The sequence below is a fragment of the Osmia bicornis genome, chromosome 12, assembly GCF_907164935.1.
Source record: "Osmia bicornis bicornis chromosome 12, iOsmBic2.1, whole genome shotgun sequence".
Taxonomy (NCBI): Eukaryota; Metazoa; Arthropoda; class Insecta; order Hymenoptera; family Megachilidae; genus Osmia; species Osmia bicornis.
This window is the reverse complement of record NC_060227.1, coordinates 6,896,900-6,921,591: the sequence shown is the minus strand read 5'-3', so window position 1 is coordinate 6,921,591 and position 24,692 is coordinate 6,896,900. Positions and strand designations below refer to the sequence as shown.

The 24,692-nt window shown below is 36.4% G+C and overlaps 1 protein-coding gene and 1 long non-coding RNA gene across 5 annotated transcripts; one reads left to right on the top strand and one right to left on the bottom strand.

Annotated features, from left to right (window-relative positions):
• On the bottom strand, nt 1-24,692 carry LOC114871690 (aquaporin AQPAe.a-like). Of its 4 annotated transcripts, none has more exons than XM_046288317.1 (5): nt 24,416-24,692; nt 23,190-23,319; nt 11,055-11,248; nt 1,781-1,924; nt 1-1,217 (listed from the first exon to the last, which is right to left on the bottom strand). In XM_046288317.1, the coding sequence occupies exons 1-5, from the start codon at nt 24,509-24,511 to the stop codon at nt 822-824; spliced, it is 960 nt and encodes a 319-aa protein (XP_046144273.1). In that variant the 5' UTR covers nt 24,512-24,692; the 3' UTR covers nt 1-821. The 4 variants fall into 4 exon arrangements, with proteins under 4 accessions (XP_046144273.1, XP_046144274.1, XP_046144275.1 ...); XM_046288318.1 differs by lacking the exon at nt 24,416-24,692 and adding an exon at nt 23,490-23,519; XM_046288319.1 differs by lacking the exon at nt 24,416-24,692 and adding an exon at nt 23,499-23,519.
• On the top strand, nt 15,323-24,493 carry LOC123988393. Its single transcript, XR_006829982.1, has 3 exons — nt 15,323-15,405; nt 15,565-15,700; nt 24,418-24,493. It is a non-coding gene; the product is annotated as an uncharacterized LOC123988393 (long non-coding RNA).

The window sequence follows — 24,692 nt, the reverse complement described above, 5'->3', positions numbered from 1 at the left end:
CACGATATAAATCATATATTTAGAAATCGGTATCTTATAAAATAATTTAAGTACAATATGTACAAAACTTAAACGATTTACGAAATGTACACGAAACAGTTTCTTTCCAAGAAGAATATGAAATTACAGAGCGAAATTATGTCGTACTGAACGTGATTTATGTAGAATACTGTAATAATGAAAATATTATACTTTCAAACAAACATGGATCGAAGATTTACCTTAAATATTACTAATGCAGGTGTAACAAATACTAGATAGATTCGTTACATTAATTATATCATTAACAATGAAATCTGTTTTCTAAATGAAACATTTCTTTCCTGCTTAAACGGATGGAAAACGAATAGGAAAGAATTAACATCAAATTACAAAATAGTTCTTGCGTTCATCTAATTTCATTCTGTTAAATTCTCGATGATATAAACATAGTCGTGTAGTTTAATTGAACAACTATGAAATACGACGTCTTCTCTAATATCATTAGTTTTAATAGTATCTAAAACGCAAGAACTTAGTCCAGTAAACAACTAGTCACGTTAAATATTCGTCGAAAAAACGCTTAAACTGTACAATGTAATAAATAGAACGTCCATTTTCTCCCAGCCTCAAATTATCCAAAGTCAGTCGCGTCGTCCACCAATAATAATTTCAGTTTTTCTCAAACCGAACGATGAACTTTCTGATTTCGCAAGATTCCTCGCGAAACTTCTTTTCGGCGCCAATATATTACAAAGTTTATGGTTGCAGAGTATCATAACTAATTTCGGTTGTGTGTTTCTTTTTTTTTCACAAGAGACAAATCGAATTAGATTTCATTTTTAGAAATCATAGGACGCTTCGTCGTCTTCCTTCTTTCGTCTGAAGGCCATTTTGTAGAGTCCACCAGCAACAGAGGCACCGAGAATGGGTCCAACCCAATAAATCCATTGATTTTCCCAGTGATCCAGGATCACTGCTGGACCCAGTGTCCTGGCAGGATTCATGCTGCTTCCTGTTATAGGAACAGCAGCCATGTGAGCTACGGTGATGGTTAATCCAATAGCCAATGGTGCCCATCCTTTGGTGTCCGTTCGTTTCGGGTCTGTTACAGCATGGACGACCAGCAATAAAAGAAAAGTGACGATGGCTTCCATGAAGATTCCTTGACTTTCAGTGACCGATGACCCCAACGATGTGGCGCCTAAACCATGAGCTGATTCTGCTGGAATTAATACCTGTTAACAGTAAGGTAAATAAAAGTGTTTATTTGAGATTTTGCAGAATTACTCCAACTGTAAGAAAGGATGCAACAGAATCATCGTAAAATATTTTTGGAATTTTTTTTTTTTTTTTTCATAGTTCAGTGGGGTTTTAACTTTTGCAATTTAATAAATAAACAAATAATTATGTATGTGTGCAATTAACTCTTTCATTATTATAAAGACAGATTTTATTTTACGACATTTTGACAATTTAATTTATGCTCACTCGTTTTCACTATATTAGACGTTACGGAGTAATTACACGTTGATGTAAGGGTTAATCATAGGAATTAATGCGCGCATGAATCAACTGTCATGAAGGAATCAAACGTCATTCATCTCCCGTGTGTTTGGAATTCGTTTAACTCGTTTGCTTCTGATGTAATCAATGTCTGGTAAACAGATGGTAAAGACCTTGACCTTCGCGAACCTTTTAATTAACATGTTATGATCGGAGAGTATTTTTCGATGTACCGTAGATTAACAGACGCAATTGGTTTGCAGAAAGAAGAAAAAAAAAGGAACTCAAAATTTACCTTCAAAACTGCAGAACCTGCTATCGCACCGCAACACTGACACACTATGTAGCACAATGCTTTAAGAAAACTGCAGTTTCCGCTAACTAAAAGACCCACTGATACCGCTGGATTTACGTGACACCCTGAAACTGGACCTAATACCTGAAACAAGAAAACAGGTTAACGTAAGAAGAGATCCATCTAAATTTCATTTTTGAAATATTTGCCTTTCCCAAGTCATTTACATTCTGTTCCGAAATTCCTCAGGATATTCCACGCGTAACAACAACACAGTGTCTACAACATTCCAGTGACATCCTATAAGACATCCACATTACTGTCAACCTAGAAGAGCGAAGAATTCTGGATCTTTATCAGACCTCGGTACAACCATGTAAGCAAACTCGCATGATTTACTCGTTTTCCCAGTAGAAATTGGTAGCGTGCTTGCACGTTACGTGAAACAGATAAGGTATATAAGTTTGCTCTAAAATCTGACAGCGAATGTAATCCGCGCTGGTTCTTACAAAAAAAGAAACAACAAATTCTCTAATTCTAATTCAAGTTTCGCAATCTCTCATGGTCGGGCAACACGAGTACCGATAAAGAGATCTTGCGCTTATCTCACGACACGAATGATTTCCTAACGAATTTACGCTGCTCCACATATCCGTGGCGAAATCAAGGTCCTGTTTTGTTGAATCTAGCTGGCTGATGTTTACAAAATATCGCCGTGGAATTGACCAGCAAAGTTCCACGAGGTACAACCATTTCATAAGTGGATTTTTCGTGGCAGAGAATTTTCTCGTTTGGCAAGCCCTTGAGATGCATGCCTCTCGTGTGTCTTGCACGACAAGACACAGATGCCCTTAATTCATCTTGCAAACTCGAGGCAATAAATGTACTTACGCGTATGCGTGCTTCTTTTGTGGCCAGTATAAATGACGAACCGGGCTTAAGAAAGATTGACGTAAAGCTATTGATTCGTTCTCCTTTGCTTTCATATATTTTCATTGTGGAAAAGTAGAATAGAGGCAACAGGTACTTGGCGGATGGCTGAAAAACTGTAATCTTGTTGGATATTTTTGTATTATAACGTCTGATTGAGAAAAATATTTATAAAGGGTAAATAGTTGAATAGAAGGAGAAATGAGGGAAGTTTAAATGCCGTCTAGTTTGGTGGCTGGGCCGATTTGAGTGCGGTAGAATCGGTGTGTAATGGCGGTGGGTCCCAGCGCGGCCCAGTTCTCATGCATGTCGGCAAGGTCTCGGTTTGCCTCAGGCGATCGGTACACATGCGCTGCGATTACGCAAGCCATCTTCTTGGATCGTACGTTTTTCCACTCTTCTTGTTCTCCACCTCCTCCTACTTCGATCCTCTTTTTCTTTCGGTAGTCATCCTCGCCCGATACCGCGGTCGGCTACCAGTTGCATGTATAGCATAAATTTCCGACTGCTTCGAGGGAAGATCAAACGGCGAGATACCGGTTAATTGATTTTATTAATTACAAGATCGAGCGCGAACGACGACGCGCGCGTGGTCCTTTAATCAAAGATCGGCCGCGCGAGAACAGCAATTACAGGATGAAGAGGTTCTTGCTTTAAAAGGATGCTTCTTCTTAAAGTGAATTTTGTCCACGGACACCGGAGACCTTGTGCTGAATGAAAAAAATCCTATCTCGCGCGATTTTAATTAATACGCGTCTCTCGACACGCCTATCAAACCGCAGTCTGTTACTCGCGAATCTTACAAAGGGGAAAGTGTTGCTTCACTTTTCACCGTGCGTCCTTCGTCCTCGCTCGTTGTTCCAAGAAAAGCAATAAACGAAGTCAGGCTTATATGTATATGTATATATATATATATATATTTTTTTTTTTTTTATTCGGCAACTTGCACCTCGATAAAACTTCTTTTTTTCGCCCGTACGCCCTCTTCTTGTTGTGGCGCACGCGAGTTCAGGACCGCCTTATCTCGCATTAATCTTGAATTATTAATTCTGCAAAGTGTCTAGATACCGTAGACGTACGATGGGATTTAACGGTGGCGAAACACCTTCGTGAAACGGGCACGCGCTGAAAATCGTGAACTTCGGGGATTCGTGAGATACTGAAACGAGGTCGACGCACTGCCTCCATTTTTTTCTCGATACTTGAACGAGATTTTTATTTCATCTCGAAATTAGTCTTTTCTCGACGAATTTCTATCGGGTTGTTCTTGGGTTGTTGAAATTTCTATAAATTTCGTAAACAAATAAATACCTGATTGTAACCTCGATTCCACACATTTCATCTCTTTCTTCGGTATTTACTCTTCTTATCTTTTACAGAATTCGCTATATTAATAAATCTTTGAGACGAGTCCTTCTAGTCAGTTACGATGGTGTAATTCATTCAAGGATTTCGATATTGCGGAACGCGATGTTGAATAGCGTACGTTTATTAAGAATCGCAGGAGGTTCGAATTAGCTCATAGACTTCGTCCCCTCAGGGTTCCACGACCCACAGCCCCGGGACACGTTTATTGCACGCTACGCGGCTATACCTCTGCTCTCGTTTTCTCAAACGTATCATAGAGATTCATTCTGATGTCGTACACGTCATATTTAACCATAGTCGAAAATCAATTAATCACGTGTTTCAGAAACTAACTATACAATTTGTAAACGTCTATCGTGTCGAAAGGATATTTTGAGAAATTGATTTCCTTTCCGAGACGTTAGCTTACTGAACATAGTATACCCTTTGTTTATACACGAAAATATGAAAAACCAAAGAAAATTATAATAATTAGGACCGCGTGCAAAAACTTTCGATGATAACGAGTCTTTGGCTACCCAAGTATATTAATTGATTTATTACTATAATATGATATCTTATCATTTATTGCTATAAGACCGATAGAATTCGTGTCAACACTTGCCAAAAATAGAAATTCTAGGAATTTGATAAAATAATGAAGGCATAAAGGATACGATAAGGCTAAGTTAGATTAGAAGAGTTAATTGTATAAATGTACCAAGTTAAAATGAATTTCTGTAAAATTCACCGAGCATGGCGATGTTGGTTTTGCTTCGTGGCTGCATAATTAGGGTGCAGAGACTTGCACACGAGTTGCAAGGTTCACGTACGATCATACGGGACAATGATCTTTCTTTCGCTCGTGGATCACGTTGCACAATAGCTCGAGATCAGGGAGCGGTCTTCTCATAGGCCTCCCAAAAGACCTCCAGCAAGATGACTCTAATATTTGCCGAAGGATACATGCTTGTTACGACAGGATCGATATTATCGCGAATTTTAAGCGGAACACTGAATTGTTCCAAGAAAATCGCGGTTTTATATAATATTTTATTAACCTATTTGTGCTCTTCAGAAATATTTTTTCTAAATGATCACAAGTGCTATTATCGTGATCATTTTATGTCATCAAATCATGTCAGACTTCCTATGTTTCGAAATCCGTCGTTTGATATGCACCGATCTAATAGAAAGTTTCGTTTCACAAAGGCCTATAATTAACATCAATTAATGGTATACATGAGTATAATTTCCTTTAATGAACTTCCACTTTCGATGCAATCTTCTCTTAAAAGACAAAAGTTACAACAAAGTTGCAACATTAAGACAGTCCCATGTGAAATTATCATCGTACAACCATCTATTAAATTTCTACTTTCCACTGAATCTTTGTTAAATGACTATTCAAAGCTCAAATACCCGAACAAAATAATGCTAGGTCAGTTTGATGCATGTTTCATAAGTACTAATTTTGGTACTGCAACTGTTAGCAAGCTCTTTAAAACTCTCAGTTATTAATTGAAAGCTACTTGATAAATCTTCGATCATTATTGATCATTTGAAATGCTAAATACTCTTCTAACACCATTTTCTTGTAAAATTTGCCAACTTGAACCCTTTAAAACGGTGACAAATGATAGTATGCTTTAATCAACTGTTACCTGGGGAGCTTGCACCTTTGATTACGTAAATGAAAAATATCTGTCGCTTATCTGATGCACCGTGTTGGACCGCTGATGACGTTACCTGGCTTAGCTGTTGCAGGTGTCACGCGGTACACGCGTTTTTATTTTTATACCGTGTGGCAGTGTATAAACATTTCTGTTTCATCGCGGTAAACAGGATTTTTTTCTCCTTTACATTTTTTTTGTACAGAGTTGGGTCTCAATTGGAACATCTTGCAACCGGCAATCAGTGAGAGTAAATTTGTATTCAATTGCAATTTTATTTTCCTCGCGGAATGCGTTCTGTATTTTTGTTTATAATTAGCAGAATTTATGAATATTTAAATACAAACTCATTTTATCTTAATATCTGATGATAGGAAAATTAAAAGTGCAATTTATGCAAAAGTATTATGAAATATAAAAAAAAATAATGAGACTAAAATTTTGGAATATCACTTTCACGATTGCTTTCATTTCCATTTGATCGATCGATTTTTAATAATGTTTTCTTCCCACTTTAAAGAAGCAGCAACCTTGTAATACATCAAAAGAATCCTGACACATTAATGGTGGTTTGAATGGTTATTTTGATAGTTTCCTGAGTACTCGTTTCGAGTATGGGATAAAATAATTTGCCTACAGCTAAGAAGCAATTACTATAGCGATGAATCAGTCGTTCAATTTTCGATCAATCTATAATAACTTATTAATCCTCATCGTTTGTTAACACTTGTATTCCCCTCTCCACAGAAGTCCTTCACCCCATTTCACATGAGATGATCCAACTTACACAATAACAACCAATTGTCTCAAAATTGGTTTATGATAAAAAATGAGTTAAGGAGGTGTTTTCATCCCTTTAGTTATAAATTCCATAAAGCATTTGCTTGTTTCATTTGCGATCACTTAATAAGCCGTAGCTCTTCAAATGAATACATAACACCATGTCAAAGCTATTGTCTTGTGAAATCATTCACGGTATTGTTTTTGTTTTTACGATTCATATTTCGCGACATGGTTATGCAACGTTTATGCGTCTTCCTCTTTAACAATTCCTGGCTGGTTCACAACAAATGACACATAATACAGGGCGGGAAACGTGTGATTTGCATACGAGTCGTGACGGCTGTGACTTTGATGTCTTTCCTTCGTTTCCCTTTCGATCTCTTCTTTTTAACCTTCCTTCCCATTGTTCGAACGCGTCGTGCCTCTCGGCAAGAAAAGGGCAGGCCAACAAAGAATGACCGAGTTGCATTAATTATTCATTCGAACGTATGCTTCGGGGAATATATTTATCTTTCAAGCTGATGACAATGTCGATTTTCAAGTATTCTTCAGAACAAATTGGGCAACTAATTTGACAGACTATATTATTTTAAATAAATTACTAAGATATATAAATAATTTAAGAAAAATACTTGATTCAGAATTAATTGAAAATATGACCAAAAGGAATAGTGGAAAAAGGGGGACCCCCTGGAAATATCGAATGGTACTATAAATATCCATGTCCATTGGGCGAGCTGTCGGAAAGTAAAGTATCAAAAGAGACAGAACAAGAGTCACATTAGTCGATCGGAAGGTTCGAGGCGAGTCTCGAGTAGGTTGTCGGAGCCTTCGGGGCAGAATTGCACCATCCGGACAGTTAGACCCCCTTGGGCGAATCAGCGGCCTTATTTACCCTTCTACCAACGTGCCGGCGGCTTTCTGAGATCTCGGGTTAACGTCACGTGTAAAACGGAGTACACGCGTGTGCATACGTAACGCGTATAAACGTAAAAGGCGCTGCACGCGCACGATAAAACGTTTAAAAATGTCTATCCTTCTCTTTTTCTCTCTATCTATAGCACGGTTAGGGTTCAACCTGTGTCCTTATATCGTATTCATTCCGAGGTGTTTGACTGCTGTTGGCAAAGAAACCGCGGCCATTGAAACGGTTTGCTTCGAGATACGCTTTCAAAATTGCCAGCTTTACGCTTCGGGTTCGTGTTACCTTGAAAATCTTAGATCTACTGTAGGAAACGGATCTTTACTTTCTACTTTGATCCCTTTGACTGGCATGGATCACATCTGATTGATGATAAAAACGTATCAAATGGCGGATTTTGAAATCTCCCGACTCTGATACCATTTCATGACATGAAAGTACTCTAGAGTGGTACTTACGCTAGATTAATTTCAATCTTAAGGTCTGATGATTCTTAACTCGTATGCAAGCGATGCTAGAATTTTTATAGGATTCTTTGAATTACCTCATTATCAGTATTTTTAATTATCTACTCGGAATTATAGATAAATAAATTTTCTGATTAAATTTAGCCAGTGAAGGAAACAACGTTTCTAACAAGTCTAATATGATAACACTGATTGCTTTATTAAGCTTATTTGTGAGGGATTGTTGTTCATTTATCAAGCTACCCCTAAAGCATCCAATTAATATTTTTTTCTCTCCTTTCTTGTTCGTTCACTTCCACTTACTCGTTAACGTTGCACACACAGCGAAGGTAAACTCAGACAAGTAGTAAATACTAGCGAACTGTGACCACCTGAAACTAAGGATGAACTAACTGTGCAGACCACTTCGGGGTATCCGTTAGGCTAGTTCGTTATTCCATAGCATGCCGAGAAAGGCAGAAGATAAAGAAAGAGATAGTGAATTAGTAATTCGCCAAGAGACTCGTTAGTTTCTCTTGGCTTATTATACATTCGACTACCTTTCCAGCTGGGAAAAAGATGTTGGAAGAAAATATTGGCAATCTATGAGCTTCGAAAAAAATAATTATGGTCACTTTTATTCAGATAAAATGAAAATTAATTCATTATCTATGCCTCACTCTAGGATGATCTAATCTAATAGATTCATTAATTATATGTAATAGAGACAATCAATTACGCGAACCATTTCTGTCCGAAATTTTCCTATATAGTAATAGAGCTGGTTGGGACTTGATGTCAGTCATTCAGGGTCTCTGGGCTGAATGATTTTTTTGTCGAAATGTCAATGAATGCGGAGGCAAGGTGATTCAAGTTGAACGCGTGCTCTCCGCAGGAGAAGGCTGACATGCCTTCCGGTGAAGATCGACGCCGTGAAAGAGACAGGCAGTCTAGTTGCTAAAGGTGGCAAGCCCGGCAAATTGCTGATTTCGTGAACCAGCTACCTCCCACGTGTTCGACCTACCTACGTCTCGTTAAGCAATTATGCGAACACGATCGGATCGAACGACTTCGACTTCTTTCAATTCACCGACATTTCTTTTTTTCACTTTCAATGAACATCTTCGATGCTAAAATTCATTATTATTATTTTAATATAATTTTAAATTCTGTTTATTAAATTTACTTGTTTGAGGAATTCTATTAAATTCTAATAGTTTCTTCGCGTCTACGTTATCGTCTAGCGTTCTTCTATGATCTCTGTATCTTTTATAGTATGTTTTATTGTAAGTAAAGTATGAGAAGTTTCACATATTGAAATTTTGATAAAATTAACGTTGTTTAAAGAAAGGGACGAGGAATAGATCCCAGAAATTGATCGTCGAATTGTCTTGGTATCGAGCTTGAGAGCAGTTGCGAAAGCCGACATTCGGCTGAAAGCGAAGTAATGTTTCGAGGGCGAAAATAGGTCGCCTTCAAAAAAAGATTTACTTCGGTTAAAGACTCATGATACGATAAAAATGTTGCACGTTCGACTGTTAGCACTTCGCACTTCAACTTTTCTGTCGTGATAATGACTGCCGACCACCAGTGTGTAACCTGTTTTTTAACTTCGTTCCCCAATCGACAAATATTATATTAAACACGATATATCATTAATTATCGCCAGTTGAAAGTATCATTTTTAAATTGATATTCTTACAAATACGAAGAAACTTAACGTCGAGGGTATAAAGATGATGTTCACGTTCGTTTGAGATTTATCTTCTGAAGTATTTGTTAATTTGCATACTTCGTATAAATATTTATATAATTTCTTAATTATACGGTTGATATAAGTTAATTTAACCAATCGTTAAATTAATCCTTTCATGTTATAGGGATTATATATAACTGACAGATTAATCTTATAAGGATTTACTTTGCTTCTAAGAATAATTTACTCAATCTTTAATCCCGATGCGATTTCAAAACACGCTAATTTTTAAACAGCATTGTTAATGACATTAGGCGTTAAACAATAGCTCGGATGGCAGTCTTTTTTCACACATCAAAGAATTTTCACGGGTATTGCGCCCCATTGTTGTGGTTAATGTATAAATGTAGCTACTTAACAATGTAAAACCTAGCAGGTAATTTTCTCTCGCATTAATTACCACGTTTATTGCCGGTGGTCTCAGCATAACAAATATTAACAAAAGGACAATACAGAAACCTAACATCAGCAAAAATTCAGTTTGTTTGCGGCGATGAATAATTAGTACACGTGTGAGATTATTCAAGCAACATATTAATTCCCAATTTGCTAATCGACCATGAAAGTGGCACCGTCGACGAATGAACGAACGATAGTGAGAGTAATGAAAGCAACTTGTTCGTGAAAGACGACAGTTCATTGAGGTGAATGGAATCCCCCCTCTTTCTTGTTCGTCTCCCCAGGGTATCCACTGTGGACAGTTCTTTTGGGACGAGTCGAGAACACGATTACTTTTGTCCATTCAATAAAATCAAACAAATGTAAGTTGGTAAGCGATTTATCACGTGCGTAGCACGCGAAATAATGCTAGAACCAAAAGATAAGAGAATACTTGAAATTTCTATGGAGTTTTATAATTTCTTGTATTTTATTTGTCTTACAATTAGAACTTTTTTCATGAGTTACGCGTCTCGACGCGAGTACGTAATCTGTTACGGGTCTTTCTATGAACTCGTGTTATTTACTACTTCCTTAATTACGACCTTAAATTCAGTGATAAATGTTTTCCTATTACTGATTCCTGCCTGCTTACGGTACTCTTTCTACTACCTCATTTCTCTACCTTATTGTGTCTTCAACACTTAATTTGCAATTACATCAGACATTCACTATCTTGCTTTTTTTTTATTTAATTAGAATTCTAATTGTGCAAATACGCAATCAATGCACGAATGAGACAAGATTTTACAATCTTAAAAAATTTGATCGATCTCTTGAAAATTTGATTATCAATAACAAAATATTTGCTCGATACTAAATTATTATCGCGTTGTGATTTTAAATTAAAAACTGGCAAGATTATCAGTATTCAATATGTCTTCTTATTTTTAGATAATACTCAAGTGGTGGAGCCTTCTTTCCTAGGGAAGTTTGTACCATCTATAAAGAATAATAAAATTGTTTTTCAGAAACTTACATGTGCCAAACTCGCGACGGCCAGGCCAAAGGTGAATGCGATATGCACCACAGTGGGTGGATTGTCTGCTGTCCAGGTGATGCAGGATGCGCAACCGATCAGAACCAGAAGAAACGTTCCAAGAGCCTCAGCGAACAACATGACCAGGAACTCGACCTTCGTCACCTCTTCGAGGCCGACGAAGTCTTTTGCACCTGCACAAAAAAAAAGGAAACAAAAAAGTGTAAGTTAAACATTCGATAATGATAAAAATGATATTTCATTGTTTTCCTTGAATGAAAGTTGGCACATGTCAATACGTGACGATACTTCTATAGAAGTGAACCGGAGATAAATTATTTCGTTGAGATGAATTTCAATCCCAAACTTTACTCTTATTTTCTTTCTTTCTTTCTTGTGGAACGATTACGTCACTGAAGTCAATGAAACGAATGACGCAAAGTTGAGACATTGCATAAAATAAGACCAGAAAGTGTAAACAAATTCCGAGAGAAGGTTTTTCATAGGACGATGATGATGTTGAAATTTTGTTATTATTCTTGAGCACGTAATAAAACGTGGATTAAATTTGGACTTTGAATATGGAGACTGATGGAAAAATATTTTTCAAAATGCATTATTTTCATGCAGTTTCTTTCGAAACAAAATTGACGTAAATGATTAAAAATTCAAATTTATACGGTTTAAAAAAAAATTTTAGATGGACTTGTAATAGTATCGGTAATCAATACCTGTACTATTAAGATCGTTTCCCAATATTTTTCTTTATTATCTGATTTAATCGCATGTATCAGTGTCTTAAAATTGTGTAACAATTTGTAATCAATATTGACTAACGAGATAAAACATCATCGATTAATGTCAAAACTCTATTTTATCGGGGATTGATCATAAATCGTGTTACATGTTTTCGAACATGAAATATTAAGAAAAAATGAAACAATCGTGCATAGTGGTGATAAGAAATCAAGGCGATGGGAAATCTCAATAGTTGAACGCAGGATGAAAGTTCCAGAGGCTGAAAATAGGAACATTTGTGTCATGTTTCATCACTTGTACAAACGGTTTTACCGTTTAAGTCCTTTTATAATGAGCCGTGTACCGTGAAGCGACAGAAATGTTTCCTGTGTAATTTATTATCGAACCAGCAGACGGAAACGGGGATATCGCCGATATGCGTGTTCACCATTTCGAATAGTTTCAAACTTTTCTAACGACAAGAGACCAGAGTATTTAATAGGCTTCATATTTTTCAAAATTGAAATTAATGATAATGCACCTGCATTTTAATCTTTCATGCTTCTCATGGATGAGCAGTTTGATTCACTATGATTTGCACATTAAATTCGATGAAATTGTCATTTATTTTAATACGGCGATTTGATGATTCGACAATTTCGTCACATTATTTTTTTTGACAGAAATCAATTATTATTTTATAATATAAATGAATTTTTAAATTTATGATAGCCTATTATTTAAAGTATTGAATTATTATATTTTTAATACTTTAAATCTGAAAAATCAACGCAAAGTGATTACTCCTAATTATATTATAAAATGAAACATACCTTTCCACCCTTTACTCATTTTTCAGCCGATACCTCAAGGTAGACGTTAATAACTTAATGTTTCCTTCTACCACCCTTATTCTTGATTTCCACAGTACTCAACGCGATTGTTCTTTCGTCGAAACTCGCCTAACATCACCCGTGACTATCGATCACCGATCACCGATCACAATAAACAGTCTCTTTTCGTTCAAGACAAAAGACCCTTTCGAAAGAAAAAGACAATGCTAAACAACTTATCAGCCGAATCTCCGGCTCGTACTATCGCGATTTTCTTTGGCGTAACGAAGAACTTTGGCGAACCGCCACACCGGTCACCTTTAAACGGAAGATGAAGAGGATGAAGAAAAATGTGGAATTCGCAATGGTATACACCACGTGGGGTCTCTGGGCTATTGAGTCTGCGGAGCGCGAGTTTCGCCTTCATATATCGCTGTTCTCCACTGCTTGTCCTCCCCCCAATCGACACGCGAATCCCTCCTTTCTCACCTCCTCCACCTCCGGCTTCTTCATCAACCTGGCCCCACTCAAAAACTCATTCAAAAGCCGCTGGATCGTTTGTTTCGCGATCCGCTCCCGAAGGATATGCAAGAAATTTCAGAATTCTTCCACTATCATTCCTGTTTCAAATAGTTTTACGATATCTCATTTACATAACTCACTTACCTTATCATCGTCTCGTATTACTGATATTTGCGTTACGTATGTACGTTCAACTGACGCATGGTTATATCAAAGAAAATTTCAGTTTGCCTGTTAATGCAAACGTGACTGAACAGATTTAGGACGTTCCACTTTATGTAAATGGTTTGATCACGTGTCTTCCATCTAAGGAATTCGATTCAGAACATTCTATTAACTGGAAAATATTAACGAAGAAATGTGCAACGTAATTTATAGAAATATTGGAAAAAATTAATATAGAATCGAAATGAGATTCCTGTGGTTCAGTAGAGTTAACGATGTCGCAAAAGGAATTGCAAATCAGTCATCTTCGAGTCGCTATCATCGCATCACAAAGTCATTCTACAAGCAACAACTGCGTATCGATGGAAAGTTCACTTTGCACACGATTTATTGAAAATACCTTATACATGTGAAATGAATTCTACGCATAACGGAGCAACATACAAAATTTCCTTCTTTTTATGTTGTTCAATAAGAACTGACCAGTTTGAAACGGTAATTAGCTGTACCAGTGTCGGATGAGATTTAATTAAAAGACTGCTTTGAATTGCAAAACTATTATCAAGATTCGAATGAATCTACGCAAACTACGAATTTCCTGTCCAATTTTACACGCTGTTCGTTTGTAAATCCATAATCGTCAGATACCACTATCCTAGTTCTAGACCCTACTTTTTCTACCGTTCATCCGGCCACCTTCTTACATAATACACGTTCGGGTCTAGTTTGAAACTAGAAGAAAACGATCGAGCATGCTGTAGAGATTGTAGTTTCATGGGATTCGCAGAAAACGATCTCTGTTTAAGTTTACCAGAGTCGTAAGTTTGGTCCTGAAAGTCCATGGATTCTTCAAGTTTTGAAAATTCATTAATACCTTAAAAGAAAAATTTGGGTCAAACAGAATTTCTGAGACATGTTCGATTTTATCCTGTCAGGATATTCGTCCTTAATGGATTTTTCTTTTCGTTAATAACGAAATACGTTAATCAGAATAATCATTTCCGTGAAATAATAAAAAAGAATACGTCATTCGTGGCAAGGAATTTGACTTTTTAAGTGAGATCATCGGGTGCATAGGTAAGCAGTGTCAACAAGGTAATTACAGCATCAAGAGTCAACAATAGTATGCAAACATAATGCAGAACTATATGCAAGAGGATATTTTCGTTCCTCGGTTATCAGTAGTTATCTGCTACCGACGTTGTACTACCGGCAGATAACTACACTCGACGAATTCTTTGGGATTGCAACACTGTCGTGCTGCACTGCCTCTACACATGTCCCTCGATAGTAATTAAGCGTCATTAATTGGGTCACTGCGTAGCGAAGTATCTCCTGTAAATAGATCCTTCGTGCACCTGCCGCTTCATTTGCATTGTCTAATGTCACATGGTTCAAAGAATGCTTAAGAACTTGTACTATTTGGGAATTCATAGCATCAATCGTTCTTCCTATACACTCCCAAGAAAACGTTCAAGTAAACATGCCACTTATTTCATCGCTAATTGTTCGTTAAGAAGTAGTTCGTTACGTCGCGTTAAGTACTTGTCAATGAAGAAAAAAATGACTCTCGTCAAAGCGACAGGTGGCAATTTAATAAAGCGATAAATTATCGGTGCACACGGTTCTATTAGTGGAAAAATTGACCGCGAAAGACTTTGAAAAACAGAACCCAGCAAAAGGATCTATTTCTGTAGGAAGTTAAATGTCAAATTTCACGACCCTTCAACGAACAATGTGCAAATTTGACCCGGGGCATAATTTCGCAAACTCGACGACCCAGAAAGTATTTCGGGCCCTGGGGCTGCACTTATAAATTCCTAGAGTTTCTAGGGTGTGAGTGCTGGCAAAAAAATCGCACAGATTGTCTATGTTACTATGTGCAATACCGTTTTTTGCGAACAGCTGTAATTAAAGAAAGAGTGAACAATATAAATCCCATCTGTCTAATAATAATCACAGACACAAAAATTCTGACTTTTCCAATTTCTTTTTCTTATTACAGAACAGCAGGACCAGAAGTTACCTGAACGTTTGATAGTAATCACGAGAATTGGTTTCACCGAACCCCTTTACAACGACAAAGTAAGCTGGTAAGTATGATTTATTACCAGGTCAATCGTCCTGCTTTCCTACTTATAAATTGTTTCGCTAGCCTAACGAAGTACAATCTGACGAAAGATTTCTGTCCGGTGAATGCGCCACGTGAAATTGCTACAATTATATCGCTCACCATGATCGTTCATTTCCAGGACGATTGTAAAAAGCTGGCTCCCGTGAAAACTTTCCTTTTTCAACGATCAACCACCGCCTGTCTGGAAATTGGACACGGAAGAAAAAAAATACAGAACACTCGTGACACTTGTTTTCCAAAGTTCAACGAAACAGGTAAAAGTTTTCGATGCTAATGAACATTGCTCCAACAATATGGGTGAAGAGATTAATTTATAGTGAAACTTCCTGCTTTTGTCGAGTAAAGATCGTTTTTTTAAGTTACAATTCAACCGAGAGGTTTAGTTTCCGACTAGACAGAGAAAGTTTCTTTTGTTCTTGAACGAGTTTAAACTATATTTTACCACTTAAAGAGATACTCGTGGAAAGGATTACGATTTCTGAGAGTGATCATCTGACGTTTTCACTTGTTTATTGGGTACATTATATTGTACTCTGATTAGTAACGAGGGAACGCGTTTATTTTCATATGCAAAAGAGATTTAAGAGAGTACATATAATGATAGAAAGCATTGTGGGAAAAGGAACTTGAACTGTGGAATAGTAATGTCTTATCAGTTTCTATTTAAATATTCCTTTAGAGAATTTATTCATTATAGAGAAAATCTAGGTAATCGGATGGTAATTAATTTCTTCTTAATTATTTTAATTTCATATTTTTCAAAAAACAATATAAATATATCATATTATTAGCATCCTCTCTATCTCTATTTTTAAATTTATTTTCTTGAACATAATGTGTGACAGCAATGCAAGTGCAAATTACAATAGTAAGCTACAAATTACTTAATTAAAATGACTTGCACTTAACACGCTTTTCGCTTCTATGAAATTTTCAAAACTTACTGTTTGCTTTTAACTGTTGGCATGGAATAGTACACTCCAATTGCGTCACGTGAGTCAACAGTGTTTTTCAAAGAAAAGAGTTGCAGTATTACGAACATTGAGAAACTAATCGTCAGTACGTTATAATAGCCGGTTTGATCGTGGCTAATGCCAAAATTGGCCAGCGATAAACGCGATTATTCAGTGGAATAAAAACAATGGTTAGTCTTCTAGGAAGTGGAATAGGAAACATGGTATTATTACAGATTTTCACGAGTTCCACTCGTGAGAACTTGCTAGAAAACGGAAAATTACTATACCATGACTCGAAAATACTCTTGTGGAGCTAGCTGAACGAACATGGTTACTCATTACGTGATAATAGTTTTAACGAGTCTTCATCGGCATAAGAATCTTCCAGCAATGTCTGGATATAAGAGCTATTACGTTTCAAAATTAAAAATTTCATTTCACTAGGATATACCATAAAATATGTTTCATAGGTCTCGGTCACGACTGACCCCCGTTCGACCATAACACAATTAATTTCCATTAAAATAAAATTTGTCTAGCTGACCGCTATTCTCTTCAAGTTGTACCAATTTTTAGTAAATGGTCCATTTTTCATTTTTGAACCACCAGGGTCAGGGTTATCCTGACCCCTAGCCAGTTACGCCGAGTGTTTGCGGCATTCATTTATTCGAGGGTTGCAGTTTACCGTGTCACGAATAACATATCCTTTGAACTGTCGGATGTAATCGAAACCTGAAATTAAATATCCCCGACAAAGGCGGCAAAAGGCTGCAAAAGCGCAGATGGCCCCGGGGCAATGTTCTCGAGCGGAAATTATGAATGTCAGTGCATAGAAAGGCTCGCGTAATGAGACGCATACGAGTGGCGCCGGTGATGTCATAATCGAAATGAAAACGCGGGTGGGAATGTTTGATTTTGAGGCGAACGATGATAAATACCATTTTGCGATTCGATTGTCAGACAGATTTAGCGATGGGTATTTTTTTGCAATCAGTGCAGAAGGAATTCTACTGATGAAACCTTTATAGTCTCTCCTTTACCTCTCACCTTTTATTTTTCGATTAACTGATGGAAAAGTTGCAGTTCTATTAGACTGTTGCATTTCGAAACATAGAAAACCTGACACGATTTGATGACATTCAGCTAGAAGCAAAATTGAAATAATAATATTGTTTTCGAAGGAAATTATCATTTATCGAGCGACGACATAAAACTATCGATTCAAAGCTTAAAATTTAATAAATATTCTCTTTTAACCCATCCTTAAACAATAAAGTATCTATTATAATTTTATTCTTCGAATTTTAATCACAGATACAATTATTTTTCTATTACTGTATATACTATATCTAACATAGTAATTTTCTGCAATATTCCGAGATCATTTTCTGCAAATTAATGCATTTATTTCCTTCGATTCAACCGTACAAACATTGATGTCAATCAGTGTTAATAAGCTACCGCTGAGTTGAAACATTCTACCTGCAAATATACACTGGCCAGCTTCAATTACACAACAAACAACGATTAACATAATAATCCCTTGTATCTACAACGTTATCGTCGATGACCCATTCTACACTAGCAGATTCTCCACTATTTTCTCAGCCTGTGACAGAGATACGTAAACGGCAACAATTTAATAACAAAACAACTGTCGTCAACAATTATCTGCCCTCGATCTTCGACGTTAAACAATTACATGTGCTGTTCGTAATCTTTTATCTGAATAATTCTTAGTTGCAGAAAGAATGATTTTTTTCATCTGCATTCATAACAAATTTTCCCTTTCTAATACAATTGCCACTCAATTCAATTATTATTAGTCTAATAGGGCAGAGAAAGAAAAAAAAGCTACTTTTCGAAGCGACGATTATATTTAGAACGGTATGTATTTAGCTGCGGGGTACAGAGAGACGTAATTGAGCCGTGAAGTAATGGAAAAATTAATCAGAGATTAAGTGCCGCTGTCTGATCACGTACCGGCTTATTCCACTTGTTGACGATGCTCGCGGAGATGCTACCATCATCCTTGTACAAATGGCAATAAACCTAATTATGCTACAGTGAAGGACGTTCTTGTCCCAGGAATTTTTTCTTCACTATTTAAATACATCGAGTTTAAAAATTGTTTCGTTAAAAATCGTGGAAGGACGATATAAAAATTGTTTTCATTTTTATTTTTATTATCGAAAGATTATTTCATTTCCTCTCGAATAGAAAAATAATTTAAAAAAAAATGAATAATATTACTTTGAAAAAGAAGGTGGGAAAATATTTGCACGATTCACGCGTCAACTTTCTTTTTCTGACAGAATTCTGGTTGGCTGAGTTTCAGGAATGAACCGACAACGGGTTAGTGTATTTTCATTCCGAATTACGAAGTCGAATTAACAATCTTTCAATGTCTTGTAAGGTTAAGGTTACATCGGTGTAGATGCCGCAAGGTTGCACATTATGTAAACCTATTGTGTACACCTGGCGTGCTTTACTGGACTCTTCCGCGAATGCAAATCCTTAAACAGAAGCTGGGAAAATCACGCGAATACAACAGAACGAATCTGTCTATGGCTGAGTTATGAATGAAATTTTTCTTACAATTAGAATTAATCGTCTGATTATATAAGCAACGTATAATTGGATAAGAGATTTATAACGAATCCGGGATAATTACATTACAAAACACTAACATAGTGTATCCTTTTTAAGATACAGTTAATATGATAAGAGATAACAAATTTTCATTTCTTTTCTAATTTTATGATTTATAATAAGAAACTTGAAACCAGTCATTTTGACCCGTTTGGTAGTTCTAGTGATAATACCGTAATTATACTTTGAAAAAATCCAGAGTCGAAGCAAAAAGGATAAATGAAATTCTCTTTAATCGTGATTCACACTTGTCAACTTCGAATCGAATGTCGCATCGTTAAAAGTAAATGTGACCCGTGCGCGACTTTATTTTTTCCTTTTAACGTAAACCTCGATTCGTATAGCAAAGTGGATAGCCTTTTTTTCCACAGGTGTTTCACGTGTCGCGGTAATGAGACACCTCGAATTCGACGAACATCAATGTGAATTCGTCGTGTAATTACGTGGTTGGTCGGCGGAGCCGGTTTACAGCACGTGTTAAGTTAATCAATCCAGTTAGAACGGAGAACGGTCATTATAGCAGCCTCTGAATGGTAAGCAAACCGCAGACAGATTCGTTCATTGTAACGTGCAACGTTTCGACGTTCCCGATGCTTTTGCAAACTTTACCTTAAGGATCTTTGAACTTTACTTTAAATTAGCGACACGTGTAGTTTGTTTCGTGAAAGACGACCGGGTTATTAAAATGAGCCGTCCTATTAAACCGGTTTCTTTTTATTTTTATATTTCGAACAATTCTGAAGAAGAAATGTCCTTTAATGTTAATGATAGTGACGATTTTAATTCCTGATGAATGGAATCAGATAAACACTGATGCATCATTTAAGTTAATTTAATATCTCATAATTTTTCAATAAAAGCCGTCAATTTTTTTAGCAAAAACTTTTATATATTGAAACAATAAAAAATTCACAAAGTTAAAATGAAAATCAATCTAAAATTAATTTTATACTTTAAATTATACAGAGGGTTCAATTTATTTACCACTTTTGCTGTATTATACAAGTACAATTATTTGTAATAGAGGAAGTTACTCGTCGAGTAGCCCTATTACTAACGAACACCCTGTTCATACATTTATTCAATGTAATTCATTCGTTACCATAAATTTCTCGTGTCAAATTAAATCAGCGTAGCACACAAATCCAACATAATTCCATCCATCATAGTGATTAATGTTTGTCTTGGATGCTAACGATCCAAGTGTTGTTTGCAAAAATTTCCGGATCATTCTCACGAATTAGTTGCCGTTCGCTAATCGAACCGCGAATATACTCAATGAATTAACGGCATCGTTTTGTTTACAAGACATTTTTTCTTGTCGGGAATCGTAAAAAATAATATCTGTAAACGTCGCATGATTATGCGTCCGACGAGTCGACCTTATGGCAATTCAAAATTCTATCCAGTTTAATCCGTGTACAAGGAAACGATCAACTTTTTAGAAGAATTATGATGATGAGATTCACTGCGAAGTGGCTGATGTTTTTTCTTGAACTATTTCATTTAACGCATTACGTGTTTGCGGTGTGTAACACGAATCTCAAGGAAATTAGAGATTGAGACTTACCATGAGGAAAAGAAACGTGGAAATTGCTTGTAAAATGAATCACCTTGTGTCTTGAATATAAACAAGTTCGCCTTCAAAATTATAATTTTAAGATTCTGAAATTTGAGAATTCTCAAATTTCCAATCTTCATATTTCCAACATCCCAGAATGACGGAACTCCAAAGTTTCAAAGTCGCTAAATTTCCAAAGGGGCATGATCCACCCCAGGAAGAAAACCTAGTTAGATGATTTTCTATTTCCTATTATTTGCCCTTCTTCGAAAAGCAAGATCTGGATCACAGTGGTATTGTATATACATTATTCACGAGTCCTCCGCGAAAATGATAGTGTCGTGCGCGACACAGTAGATATGAAAGCGCGAAACAAACACGAACAGCCCCCGGGAATTGGCAATGCTCTTCGTAAATTAAATAGAATTACAGGTGACAGGAAATGAATAGATGGAAACGTAGAACGCCAGGTTTCGTAATGAACCTACTAACGGCGATGTTACCGGTGGAAATTGTAAAAAGGCGTACCGCAAAACCACGTAACCTGGAAGAACGCGTCGGTGAGCTTCTTCACTGTGCATCTCATTTGAAACACATACTGAATGTGAATTGAAACGTGTACAGAGTCATAGTGAATCTATCCTGAGCAAATGAACGAGAATGAAATAGTTAATGAACACGGAATAAATTTGCCCTTAGTCATTAGAGTAATTAAGTAGAGGCTAGGGTGTACCCTAGGGTGAACAAGTGTGTACTAGCTCCCTTAACATTCTAAAATTTAAAAATTCTAAATTTTAGACAATGAATACTGGGTCCTTTAACACCCTCCATGCATTTGTGAACTTGATCGATTTTTTCCAACGAAAAAAATAAAATTTTCCTCTTCATAGAAAATAAAAAAAAAGAGATGTTTTTATCGCAAGGGTCTTGTTATCAATACTACATTGTTCGTATGCAAAACCAGAGGGAAACAGGAAAAACGTTTTTCTTGTTGGATAATAATCATCGATGAATGAAAAATGAGCTGTGTTTTGCGGTAAACAGAATTCTGAGCTCGTCCAATGGATTTGTTTAGTACACGTAACACGTAGCAGCTTGTTTTATCCGACATTCGCACGATCGAGCTCGCGTGCGATGTACAATCAAAGTCAAGGTGAAATCTGGAAATTTCCAAATGCTTCGACTGAATGAATCATGCTTCTTACTGTACCAGATCTCTTCACAGAAGAGATCGGAGAGATCGGATCGAGCCTGCAACTTTCTATAAACGTTGTGACAGATTCATCGAGTGAAATCAATTTTTCTATGCCCTTTTTTCTGCAGCAACTGCTTTGAACCAGGTTTACAACGATCTCAGTGAAACTATTTTATGTTTGAAATAATTTTTGAAAATAGTACGCTCATAATTTACTGAAAATCACTGCACAAATTTCGGATACTTGATATAGTACATGAACATTGTCCGTTGCAATTCACAACTAGTCATCTCATGTTAAAAATATTATCGAAGTTTTTATATAGTCATTTTCGTTAAACTTTAAGCTTTAAATTGATGTACTATAAGTGCCATTTTGTAATACTTTTATCTCATCAATTTGTGTCAGACTTTATTTGTTGAGTATTAGCTCGAAAGAAGTACAAATTTTAATTTATAAAAAAGAAGGGATAAAGATTGCTATAAAATTGCAAAATTATTAGTAATAAAGAAAAATTGTGTAAATTACCGTTTGAATTCAGAATACAATAGCGAGTCGCGATCTATCGAGAATCGTTCCAGTCAATTTAAAATTAACCGCGAGTGCAATGCTGCTTCTCGGTCGATAAAACTGTAATCAATAATTATTTTTTCTTTCACAATTATTTTTCGAAAACTATAGCAAAATGAACGTTTTAAATGGTACATACACCGTCCAATTATATCGTAGCAATTAATTTTTATAATTTACCGCATTAAACATAATTTCAAGGATTTATAACACTTTTGTAAAACACCTGACTCACAATCAGAGCTCTAAAAGACGTAGAAAAAATGTGGATAATTATCTAGTTCCTCTGATCTTGCCATTCTAATTATTTCTCGGTATACCTTGCAGATTAAACGAAGTGGAAAACTTTTTTCCAGTCATTTTCTTAGGACAAGTAGAAAATGTGCGTTTGAGGAGAGCCAGCGGGTCGGTTTAATTTCACGGTAATTGCATGGCATCTTGGTAGAACGAATCATAAGTTCATGTAAATGTAAATGAGGATTACATTTCTTGCGGGGCGCTATGCCAGGAAATGGTTGCATATCGAGTCAACAGATAGTGAATCACGTTTTGATCGCGAGTAATGCATTTACCGGTGTGTCATTGATTTTACAACAGATAGCAAAGTTAACTTGTGTACCGTTTCAGTAATGCAGCATTTCCGTAAAGAGGTGAATGCAAATTACGAAATAGCCTGATACGTTATGGGACAGATAATGATGTAACGCACAATAGAAGAGTGTCACAAACTCGATGACTCAAAAATTCAAATGCGAAACTATCATGTGGAATTACAATTACAGAAAAGTTAGAATTTGCAAGTACTTACGATTGTATCTATCCTGAACCTCCTCGTCATCCTTCACGCTCGCTGATGCATGACGTTGTGGCCTCTCGTTTTCAGTAAATCCTTCCGGAAACACGGTCGAGACATTCATAATACCGGTCGACTTGTGAAACTGGAAATAACAGAAAGAACGAGTTTCGTCAAATTTATTTCTAGATCGTTTTTCGACACGTCAAGTACTCTACGAGAATAAATTCCTTTTCAAAGAATTGAACGACTTTCGATGAATTTCGTTTTTCTATTGCAAACACGTAAATTAAAATAAATATTTAACGAACGAACGCAATTTACATTCATGACGATTGTTGGAAATAATTGTGCAACGCGTTGAATTAATAGAAATTGTAATTTTTCACAAGAAACGTTTCGTGTCACTGCTGAATTCGCTTTGACCGATTCTATTTTCTGATCACATTAGATCAGGTATCGCTAATCGAACGTTTCAATATGATTCATTAGAGCCTTCTTCTGACACTGAGTCGCAAATATCATCCGTGATTTCCTGGATCAAAACGGTGTTCATTGAAAAAGATATAAAGAGGAGGAAGTAATAAAACAAGGGAGTAGAATTGACCGATGCTTTTAAAGTGTTCTATCGATTAAGGGTGAAAAAAAGTCAAACGTTGGTATTACGCCTTTTTATAGAAGGAACACTCCCTTATTTTGACAACAACTAATTATATGATATAAATTATTTTGCTTCTCAATGTTACAAAAAATTAAGGGTGAATATAGGGGGGAGGAGTTTTCCTCTTGGAGCTTTCAGACCAACTCGAACTCTTCATTTTCATTGCGACCTAAATGCATCACGATTACGTTTTCTTAATTTGCATTCTTGATAAGATCGCTGCTATTCATATCATCCGAAGGAGGTTACACTTCCATGAAAACTATACTAAACCGGACGAATAACTTCAGTCTTGTAAATAGTAAATTCCTTAATACCAAATTCATTTCAAATTATTGCAAATTCTAAAAATTCGAAGAATTCAACCCCTAATCAGGAGTGGAGCGAAAACTGGAATTCCACTGATAATCTGATTGAAACATTCAAATTTTATTTCTATCCTTAATCGAAGATATCAAACTGAAAGTTTAATTTAAAAAATTAATCACTAATATCTCCGTAGCAGAAGAAAATTCCGTCACAAAATAAATTCACACCTTACTATGAAAGGAGAAGAATAATTCACCGAATTACCACTTACAGGATATGGTGGCAGGTGTTTGGCCTTCGGCTGGATGGTCAAAAACTCGTGCCAAAGGTTCAGATAGGAAGGCTTCTTGCCCACTAAACGTTGCATCCCCTGGCCGACTACTTACAGCACACCCTGTTCACTTTGCCCTGTCCGAGGCCTTGTCCAGTCGTAAACCTTGCCACTGCGCAATTCGCGTAACCACGTGGCCAACTCTATGATTCAAGGAACAGAAAAGTCGAAATCCTGGCGGGACAATCGTACGAACCTAGTGCTAGTTCCCTCGCTA